Source organism: Nannospalax galili, unplaced genomic scaffold, assembly GCF_000622305.1.
Source record: "Nannospalax galili isolate Female #2095 unplaced genomic scaffold, S.galili_v1.0 scaffold95, whole genome shotgun sequence".
Lineage (NCBI taxonomy): Eukaryota > Metazoa > Chordata > Mammalia > Rodentia > Spalacidae > Nannospalax > Nannospalax galili.
In genome coordinates, this window is record NW_008342393.1 from 952,170 (window position 1) to 963,025 (window position 10,856).

The 10,856-nt window shown below is 56.4% G+C and overlaps 1 protein-coding gene across 2 annotated transcripts; it reads right to left on the reverse strand.

Moving 5' to 3' along the window:
* Window positions 1-72: 72 nt before the first annotated feature.
* Window positions 73-10,856, reverse strand: Fam171a2 (family with sequence similarity 171 member A2). 2 transcript variants are annotated; one of them, XM_008838188.1, is made up of 8 exons: window positions 10,621-10,856; window positions 6,988-7,215; window positions 6,680-6,772; window positions 3,892-4,050; window positions 3,630-3,809; window positions 3,421-3,537; window positions 3,178-3,304; window positions 73-2,013 (listed from the first exon to the last, which is right to left on the reverse strand). In XM_008838188.1, the coding sequence occupies exons 1-8, from the start codon at window positions 10,736-10,738 to the stop codon at window positions 567-569; spliced, it is 2,469 nt and encodes an 822-aa protein (XP_008836410.1). In that variant the 5' UTR covers window positions 10,739-10,856; the 3' UTR covers window positions 73-566. The 2 variants fall into 2 exon arrangements, with proteins under 2 accessions (XP_008836410.1, XP_029421874.1); XM_029566014.1 differs by having other exon boundaries at window positions 3,178-3,283; window positions 10,621-10,850.

Genomic DNA, 10,856 nt, shown 5'->3' on the forward strand with positions numbered 1-10,856 from the left:
TCTGATTTTGGTGATCCTGGGCTGGGATCCTCCAGTGCCAACACCCCCTCCCTACAGAAAGACACACACAGCTTAACCTCACCAGTTTTATATCATTTTGTTGCCCACAGCGGCCCCATCACATTACCCCTAGCCCCCAGGACTGCCCCAGCCACCAGCCCTGTAGATGGACAGCTCAGCAAGCAGCACCCCTCCCCTCCCAAGGGTCCTCAGAGAATGCCCCTCCCTTCCCAGCCCTGACCCTAGCAGCTGAGGCTGGGTTGCCCCTCCTGCTCTCCCACAATAGATCTTTCTATGTACAGCCACGTTTATACAGGCGCTGCACCCCTCCCCCAGCCCTCCTCCCCCGCCCCTCCCACGGGGGGGCGGGCCCCTCCCACCTCCCTCTGCTTGGAGGCAGATCTAGGGTTCCTTCCCAAGACTTTAACCTGCACATACCAACCGGAGGACCGCAGGCCCCTGGGCGCCATCTCCGGGCTAAGTGCGCATGCCTCCGCAGCTCCCCGGGGCGCGCACTCTGGGGACCCGCGCAGGGGGGAGTGGCGGGGGCAGACCCCCGGGCTGCGCTACTTCACGTTGAACACCATTAGCGGCCGCTCCTCCCGCCGCTGCCAGGGGCTCTTCTTGTCGCCCGCCTCGTCGCCCACTTCTGCCCCCAGCTCGTCCTCCGGGCTGGTGAGCGAGTCGCGCCGCAGCTCGCTGGCACTGCTGCGGGAACTGTCCCCGCGGCTGCGGCCCCGACCCCGGGGCACTGTGGCTGCCCGACCCTCGGGCGCCACCACCTCGTCCAGCAGCGGCGTCAGCGAGTTGTCCTCGGGGGAGCAGAGACCGGTGCGGCTCTCGCTGCTGCTGGGCTCCGTGTCCTCGCTGAGCGCCAGGCGCGGGGGCGCAGGCGGGGGCGGCGGGGCGGGCGGGGCGCGCTCCCGCTCCTCCCTGGGGGGTCGGCGGCGCGCTGGCCGCGCCTCGTGCACATCGACGCCGGAGTCCAGGCTGGCGTCTGTGCTGCGGCCCCCGCCGCCAGCCTGCAGGTCGATGTAGGAGTGGCGCACCTGCGAGTTGGAGCGGCCGTCCAGGGACACGAACCAGGCGCGCGGGTGAGGCTTCACGCCCAGTTCCAGCAGCTTCTTCTCGGTCAGCGCCTGCAGCTCCCCGTTGAGCTGCGCCATCGTGGACTCGTTGAACAGCACCGGGATGGTGACCGAGCCGCTGACCGGGGCTGCGCGCCCGCCGCCCCAGCCCTCGCCGCCGGCGCCCTCGCCAGTGGCGCCCGGGTGGCCCTGCAGCAGCGGGCGCGCGGGGTCGGGCTGCGGGAAAGGGCGCGCGGGGCCCGGCGCCGAGCCCTCAGGTGGGGTGGCCTCGTCCCCCACCCCAGTGGCTCCCGCCTCGCCGCCGAGGCGCACGTAGTGTGCAGGGATCACCAAGGTGGGCATTACGTTGCGATACACGTTGTCCTTGAGGTGATCGATGGAGCCGCAGAAGATGAGCTGCCCGGCCTGGCTAAGGGACGGCGGGCGCGCCAGCTGGTCCACCGACTGAGACAGCAGGAAGTCGGGGGCCTTGCTCTCCGTTGCCCCCTTGTGGCCCAGGTAGTGGTCGAAGGATGGTGGCGGCGAGGACGGCTCGTGCAGGAATGCTGCGGCCCCCGTCTGTGCTCGACGGTACTCCTCCAGGCTGGGCTCCAACCCACCGGGACCCTCGACGGAGCGTGCGCCTTTGAGCCCGGCACCCTCGCCCCCGCGGACACCAGGCGGCTCCGCGGCGGGGCGGCTGGCGGAGCGCGGTTTGGCTCGGAAGAAGTCATCCCTGGAGGATGCAAGGTCCCGGGTGCTAGAGAAGGCAGAGTGCAGGGAGCCTGGGGGCGGGGCCTCAGGGTCTCCAGAGGAGGTGGGCTCCAGGGGTCCCCCACAGATGAGGTGCAGCTGAGACATGGAAGTGGCCTGGTCTCGTTTGTTGTCAGAGGGCCCGGAGAGCTGCAGTTTGCGGTGCTGTTGCCTTGGCTTAAGGCAGCGTCTCCTGGAGAGGAGAAAAGAGGTCCTTCATGGGGGATGTCAGGAATGCCAAGGGCCAAGGTACCTCCTTAGCCCCCAAGGCTGGAGGATGAAGGATGAAGATAGTTGAGGGGTAGAAGGTGGATGATGCTTGCTTGGGACGTTCAAGAGAGATGGTGTGGGGCCTACAGGAGGCCTGGGAGCTGTTTATAGAAAGGATCATCAATCCAAGAGCTTCGTCCATTCAGCTTGGCTCGTAAGAACTTGAAAGAGCATCTAAGCCGCTAGGAGTGTCTGGACCTGCACTGTTAGGAGCAGGTGCAAATGGTCGGGGGCAGGGGCAGGCCTGCACTACCACCTCCACTTGAGCCACCAGTCCCTCAAGTCTCTTTGCTTATACACATACAGTCCTTTCCTGGCAGTACCTTAGGGATCAGAATTGTGTTTTCTGCATCTATGGGGCCCTAATTCAGAGCATAAGAGCACTGACTATTCTTGTAGAGGACTTGGCCAGCAGCCACAGGGCTAACAGCCACCCATAATTCCAGTTCCAAGACATCCAGCCCCCTCTTGTGGTTTCTGTGGGCTCTGTGCACATGTGGTGCACTTAGGGACATGTAGGCAAAATACTTATACACATAAAATAAAAATCAATCAATTAGGGGCTGGAGAAATGGCTCAGCAGTTAAGAGCACTGGATGCTCTTGCAGAGGATCTGAGTTTGATTCCCAGCACCCACATGGCAGCTAACAAGCATCTGTAACTCCAGTTCCAGGGGATCTGATGCCCTCTTCTGACCTCCATGGGCATTGCATGACACAGGTGCACTTGCGCATATGCAGGCAATACATTCATACGGCATAAAAAAAAAAAAAAAAAAAAAGATCAGGTGGGGCTGGAGAGATGGCTCAGCGATTAAGAGCACTCACTGCTCTTGCAGAGGATCTAGGTTCAATTCCTAGCACCCACATGGTGGCTATGAGCCATCCTTAACTCCAGTTCCAGGGGAATCTGATGCCCTCTTCTGACGTCCTTGGCATTGCACGACTCAGGTGCACTCACATACATGCACGCAATACACTCATAAACAAAATAAAAAAATAATAAAATATTTTTTTAAAAAAGATCAGGCATAGGGCAGGCATCAGGATCCAGTGAGAGAGGGCAGGTTGGTCCCAGGAGCACTCACCGGCAGTAGTAGATAAGTAGACACAGTAGAATGAGCACCAGCAGGGCCAGGGCTGCCAGGATGGTGAGCAGGAAGATGGTGTGGTAGGTGCCGATATCCTGAATGCCTGAGGTGATGGTGACCAGTCCTGTGCCAGGCAAGGGCTTAGTGGATGCCCACCTGCCTTTCACAAGGCCTGGGTTCTTCCAGCCTTCCCTCCTGCCACTGCCCCATGCCTCCTTCCCCCCAGCCCCCCACTCTCACCAGACGTAGGGGAGGCCATGGCAGCCACCCAGTACCCCAGCTGTGGGGAGACAAAGGTCCAGTAGAGCTGCCGGCCTTCCTTCCGGATCACACCAGTGCCATTTCGTACCCACAGCCCTGGGAGAGGTGGGAGGAGTTAAACAATGTTCCCCCAACCCCAACCGAAGTCCCACCTCCCTTCCCCAAACTCCAGCACCTGCAACACTTACCACTCTTGGGGTCAAATCTCCAGGCTGGAATGCTGGTGCCCACAGCCAGAGCACGAGGTTCTGAGGGCACTGGCAGGGACAAGTGAATGGGGCCTGAGAGTGGCACCTCTGTCCCATTGCCTGTCAGCAGATGCACACTCACAGCAGCCAGAGGCATCAGCTCCAGCCAGGAGCCATTGCCTGGGGGAAGACGACACAGACTTTGAAGGCCAAGAACCCAAGGAAGAGAGGAGTCCCCTTCTCCATCCAGCACATGGCCTACCTGAGCTGGAGGCCTCAGTGCCCAGGAAGGCAGGGAAAGCCCGCATTTCCTGCTGGGTGCTGGCTGGTGTGAGTGAGGCCCAGAGTTGGCTGTAGGTGGAGCTCACTGGCAGGCGGGCAGCTCTGCGCTGGAACTGTACCCAGGGCTGGGAGCGGGCACCTGGGTGAAAAAAGAGGCTGTGGTGGCCTGACTAGGAAGGAATACCAGGGCCTTTCCAGAGACTAGAGAGATAGCTCAGTGATTAAGAGCACTGGCTGCTCTTACAAAGGCCCTGGGTTCAAGCTGGGCATGGTGGCACATGCTTTTACTCCCAGCACTCAGGAGGCAGAGGCAGGTGGATCTCAGTGAGTTCGAGGCCAGCCTGGTCTACGTAGCAAGTTCCAGGTCAGCTAGAGCTACAGGGAAACCCTGTCTCAAAATATGGGGGAAAAAAAGAAAGAAAGAAAGAGCAAACATCCAAAAAAGGAGCCGTGGGTTAGGCCAATTGACAAGACCAGGAAGAGTGATGGTGTAGAGAGAGCTGAGTAGCCAGAGTAGACTAACTTAGAAGGAACATGATCCTGAAACCTCCAATCCTCTGTGACTGTGTGATCTTCAGCAAATTACTTGCTGTTTCTGAAAGGTTTCCTTATAAATGTATAAAAGGATGTGGTTCATGTCCTAGGTTAACAATGTGCCCTGAATGACAGGCACTGAGTTGGGTCCTAGGTTGCTGGGCTGAATAAGAGATTTGCTCCCTTCATGTCTACAGGCTCATTCGGTGCTGTTCTGTTGGAACTTCCTGCTGTGATGGAAAAGTTCTGTACCTCTACTGCCCATTACAGTATCCACTGCATACATGTGGCTACTGAGCATTTGAAAAGTGACTAATGAGCCTGGCATGATGGCATTTATGTATAATCTCAGTACTTGGGAACCTGAAACAGGATCCCGAGTCCCAGGTGAGCCTGAGCTACAGAGTGAGATGCTGTCTCAAAATATAAAGGAAAAAAGTGGCTACTGTGTGTAACTGATGAACTGAATTTATCATTGATTTTTAAGGATGTAATGAAATTTTAAATTAAATCATTTCAATTTAGATAAACACATTAGCTTAGGGTGCTGTGTGTACATAGGGGTGGAGAGAGCACACATAAACAGAAATCCAATCCAGTGTGATCATAGGTAACATTTATTAAGCATTAGAATATCCTGGATATGGTCCTAAGCAGGCTATGTATAGTAACCCCCATAATTAGCATAACAGCACCTGAGATAGAAGCTACTGTCAACTCCATTTTATAGATGCAGAAACAGAGACCAAGTAACCTGCCCGAGGCCACCACCCTGGAGCCTGGTTCTTCCCCCTCACTCTCCAGTCCATCCTGCTTTACTATGAAATGTTGGGAGCTTGGCCTTGCTGAGTCTTGCAGGGTGAGAGAGAGTGGGAAAGGCTCCTCTGAGAATATGCAGGAGAACGGTCAGAGACCCACAGGGTACAAGGGGTATTCGATAGCTGCCTCATCATGGAGGGCCCTGCCAGATCCCTGAGGGGCCTGGGCTATACACTGGGAGCCATGAGAGGGCTGTAAGCTCTGGGGCAACAGAGATCCATTTGGTATTTTAGAACCTCCTGGCATTTGGAGGCCTGTGGTGTGGAGTCAGAGAGATGAATATTGCAAATAATAATTTGCCAATAAGGACTCACACTAAGAATTTCAACTGATGAAGGATTTCTCCCACTCCAAAACCCAGTGTGGCTCTGTAGTTTTGGCCACACAGAGTTTACACTCAATAGTCAGGCTCACAAGTTCTGTGAGCCCTCACTGCCCATCTGCCAGCTGGACAACTTTGCCTGATTTCCTCTCCAGCCTGGTGCCCCAGCTTGCCTTCGGCTTCTAGTCCACATGGTCTGTTGCTCCCTCATCTTCCCCACTGGGCTCCCCTGAAGGTCAGGGACATCTCATCATGGAATGTGGCCTTCTCTGCCACTGCCTGCCTGCTCTGTAACTATTCCAGATCTACAGTGGTATTTGTCTGTCTTCCCACTTGCTTAGGAATACAAGGCAGGTTGTAGGTCTGTGTTTCCTTACCACTGTGCCCCAGCACCAGCCATCATACATGGCACAGTGCAGTGTGAAATGTGAGCTGAGACTGAAGGCCTGTACAAAAAGACAAGGCCCACTGAGGACTAATCCAGACCACTCATAGGTATCTGTTCATCTGTATATATTAGTTGTGTACCTACTGGGTGCCAGGTTGTTAGACCATGAGGTACACAACTAATACATATAGATCCACTGAAGATAAAGGGGGCAGAGAGATGGAAATACTATAAACGTTCATTGAACACCTGTTTTCTTCTTGCATATTTTTAAAAAAATATTTTATTATTTTTATTTTATGTGTATGAGTGTATTGCATGTAAGTAAGTGCCCCATGTCATGCAAAGTCTGTGGAGGTCAGAAGAGGTTATCAGATTCCCCCAGAACTAGAGTTAAAGACAGTTGTTTGCTGCCATATGGGTGCTGGGAACCAAACTTAGGTCCTCTGCAAGAGCAGCCAGTGCTCTTAACCACTGAGCCGTCTCTCCAGCCCCTTCTTTTTGCATAGTTGATGTGATCTAATTGTTACTTCAATTAGATGACGTAGATATTATCTTTCCTTATTGTATACATTCACAAAGTCTAGCTCAGAGAGGTTAAGTAACTTGCCCAAGGACACCCAGCTTTTCTGTGAAGGCACAGAGGTCTCTGCACACAGGCCAAGGAAGAGCTGATATGGAGTGAAGGGTGGAGTGGGGGCTTACCAGGAGAGCCTAGCAGGATGTGCACAAGGTCCTCATAGAGGATGAGGGTGGCTGGCCGCTCTGGGAGCAGGTAGAGACTGACTGATGCATACACTGAAAGAGGAATAGCCTGTCAGCTCCAGAAAAAGTGTCTCCCAGGCGCCCTCTTCATCTGTATCCCTATGGCTCCAACCTCCCTCAGCCCCCTCTGCATGCCCCAGCCCAGGCAGCAGCTGCTGGAAAGCCTGCCCCCTCCCCCAAACCCTATTTTGGGAAGGGGCTGATGGAGGTTCAGCTGCTGTCCCCCCTCCACCTGCCCCTACACTCACGGGGCAGCTTGTCAACACGCCACGGCACAGAGTTGGTGAGGAAACCAGGGCGGGCAGCAGTGACCAGCACCCAAGTGCCCAAGCGGTAACTGAGGGACAGTGTGGCCACGCCCTCTGAATCCGTAGTTCCGGCAGCCAGCAGAGTACGGTTCCCAAACACGTCCACCGAGGCCCGGGCCAGAGGTACCAGCTCCCCGCTCACATACACCTGCACCTTGATCAGGATCTCTGTGGGCAAGACAGAGTGAGCAGAGTGAGAACGGAAGGGAAGGGCAAGAACTGGAGGGAGCCCCAAGAGCAAAGGAGAGGGCTGCTGGTGGAGAGAGGCTTTGGGGCTGATTCCATAACAAGTATAATATGAGCTAGCATTGACTTATTATTTTTGCAGTATTGGTGGTCAAACCCAGCCCCTTGAGCCTGCTGAGCACCAGTCTAGTAGTGAGCTATATCGTCTGCCAGAACAGTGGGAGGGGGAGATTGTGCTATATCTCTGGCCCAGGCACACTTTGCATTTTAACTTTTCTGAGTTTAGGCAATGTCTATGGTGGATGGTGTCATAGTTACAATTGACAGCATTTTTTCCATTCCTGCTGGTACATGAGATGAGAGTCCAACTTATAGTCAATGATATAGTCTATTTGCTAAGATATGCCCTCAGCCTGTTTAACAGATAATGAAACCGAGGCTGAGAAAGTCTGTGTACTTGCATGACAGTTAAGTGTGAGATCTTAGCCCCAAACCTGGTGGTTTACTTCTAGGATATAAATTTTTAGCCAGTTAACCCTAAGAGACCAAGGTCTATAGAGAGGAAAAGGGGCTGAGAGAGGATGAGTCAGGGGACAGTGAGGCACCTCAGGTGGAGAGGGAGAGGTCAAGATTAGACAATTTGGAAGGAGGATGGGAACTGGGTCCCTATTTGGGGTCTCAAGAAAAAAATTGAGGGGCTGGAGGGATTGCTCAACAGTTAAGAGCACTTGCTATTCTTGCAGAGGACCCAGGTTCAATTGCCAGCACCCACATGGTGGCTCCATTGCCCTCTTCTGGCCTCTGTGGGCACTGCACACATACTAGTTATACATACAGGCAAAGCAAAACACTAGTACAAATAAAAATAAACCTTGAGAAGACTCTAAGAATTGGTTATCCCCATCACGCTTTCTCTTTCCAGGATTCTTGGCCAAAACCTGTTTCCCTTTGAATTTAGGGACTTGCCCCAACTTATAAGGCAAACAAATATCTCCTCCCCTCCCCCTTATGTTTCTAGCTGGCCAGCTACAGCCAGTCACCATGGCAACACCCTCATTCCTCCCAGGAGATCAGGCAGGGAGCTGGGGCCCTGGCAAGGAAGGGAGATCTGGGGAGCAAACCCCGCCCATTGGAAAAAGGTGTTCAGGGGGCTGGGAAGGGAAGCACAAGTCTTCTAGATTCTGGGGGACCCAGGCTCCAGGGTAACCTGTCTAGGCTGACTCCAAAGTTTGGATGGGGTGACGGGGACTTGGATTGCTTTCATGGATTCCTCAGGCCACCTCTCTGCCATCTAACCCTTCCCACTTGGCACCAGTCTCTCCCTGAAGACCATGCCCACTTGTTCCAAAATGGGGGAGTTGCAGAGACCCAGGAGACAGGAGGGGAATACATTGGGTATTGAGTGAAAATCTAAAGGAGTCCAGGTACAGAAAGAAGAGTTTGGAGCTGAGAGCACCAGGGTACCAGGCAGGGGGTGCCTGGAGTCACAGAGACTTCAAGAAGGCCTTTCACATGGAGCCTGACACTCAGCAGTGACAGGTGTCTTATCTCAGGCTTCCAATCCAGGATGCCACGCCTGTCCCTGGCATCCCATCCAGCTGTTCTCAAAGCCCACCTCCCTTTCCCTGCTAGGCCAGGGACTAGCCTTGCAGGGTGTGGCACCCACTCTGCCCACTCTCACTCTGGTTCTCCAAGGAGTGGCAGCCCCCTGCCCCAGGAGGAATTCTGGGAAGCTATAGGGCCTGACTACTCCCCAACTGTATCCTGGGCTAGGAACAGCTGGAGAGCAGCTGGGAAAAGGGGATCCAGGAGTCTGAAATTCTGTCACTTAAGGGAGGGTTTTGGGCTCAAGGGCCAAAGCCCCAGAAGAGAGAAGAGAACTGGGAAATCAAAACAGAGATGGGCAGGTAAGGCCTGAAAGTGCATCAGTGCCAAGCTAAGGGGGGGGGGGGGTTTAGCAGACTCTCTCCCCATTCTCTCCTCAGCCTGGGCTTCCAGCCAGATAGATGCCTGGCTCCAGTCCAGCTAATTCCCTGGGCTCCTTAGGAGTGCAGGGCCTGGAGGGAGAGACTTCCTAAGAAGCTTGGGCTTCCCCTTAGTAAGACCAGGGGAGACTGAGGGACGGAGAGATCCCTCCCAACCCTCAAAGCCTAACATTCCATACAGTGTCCACATCTCTCACTTCACCCCTGCCTCATTCCAGGAGGAAATCCTCTCTCCTCCCTCCGTCTGGACCCTACTTCCCTCAACCAGACCCCCACCCTGCCTTTCCTGCCAGCTTCTGGTGGGGGGCAGTGTAAGGAGTGAAGAACCTGGTTTAAAGCAGGGACAGGAGACACAGGCAGGGGAGGGGCCAGCAATAGTGGGGAGGTGGCGCAGGAGCCAGAGAAGTGGGTGTGGGAAGCAGGGCTGGAGAGGGTAGATCCCCTGGAGCACCCAGGAGTGAGGTGTGGAGTCATGGAGCCTCTCTCCCACCGCAGATGTCCCAACCCCCACCTCACACACCCACCTGGGCCTGGTCATGCTCTAGGAGGGTCTCCTTTGCGGAGAGAAATGAAATGGGGGCGGGCAGCGATCTGGAAGCTGGCAGAGGAGAGGAATAGCAGAAGACAGGCTGGACGGGGACCCAGACACCTGCCCTCTCAGCTGGTGCTTGCCCACAGCCAGCCAGTCAGCTCAGCATGGCTCGGCGACCACAGCCCTGCCATGCGCCTTGAACTGGGAATCGCGATTACCCCTTTTCTCAGCCCCCCTTCAACTGCAGCTCCTCCTCCATCATGGGCTGACCAACATTTATTTGGTTCACCCCAAATTCTAAACCTGGGGGGCTGGCTGGAAGCTGTCAGGCTCCAGGGTGCAAACCCTATTTAGCAGTCAGTCAATCCCGCCCACAGCCTCACCCACTCCCCCTTCTCCCCTCCCCCCGCCAAGCTCAGCTCTAGGCGCCCAGCCCCCGTCCGGTCCAGGGTGGCAGCCGATGCCTGCGCCCCCACCCAGCCGGGGTGGCAGCGAGGGACCCGCGGGGGGCTGCGGAGCCGGCGCCCGCCCCAGCCCGCCCCTGGGCGGGTGTCCTCGGTAGACAATGGCTCAGACAGCAGCGCCTCGAGGACCAGGAGGGAGAAAAACAAGTCGGAGGCGGCGGCGGCGGCGCGGAGCCGGGGGACCCTCGCCCTCCGCATTGTGTCTCCCCAAGACCCCCGCAACAAACACCCTGCCCCCCTCTTTCCCCCTGAAGCGCCGATCTCAGGTCTCCTAGCCTCCCAACCCCACCCCAATCCAGGGAGCAGAATGCACCCCAACTCAGTTGCACCGCGAAGAGGGGCCAGCGACGGGAGCTGATCGCGGAGCGCAGGCCCACGATCACCGCCCCTCGCGGCGGAGACTCACCCTGCGGGCTGGGGGGATCCGGGGGAGACTTGCCCGGAGCCCGGGAGGCGCCGCCGAGCAGCAGCCCCAGCAGCGGCAGCAGCCGCGCGAGGACGCTGGGGCCACTGGGCGGCGGCATCGCGGGGCTCCGCCCGGCCCTAGCGGTCCATAGCTGCCGTCCGGCTCCGCTCGGCCGCCCGGCTCAGACTCAGCTCTGCGCCGCGGGGATCCGGCTCCGGCTCCGGCTCCGGCTGCGG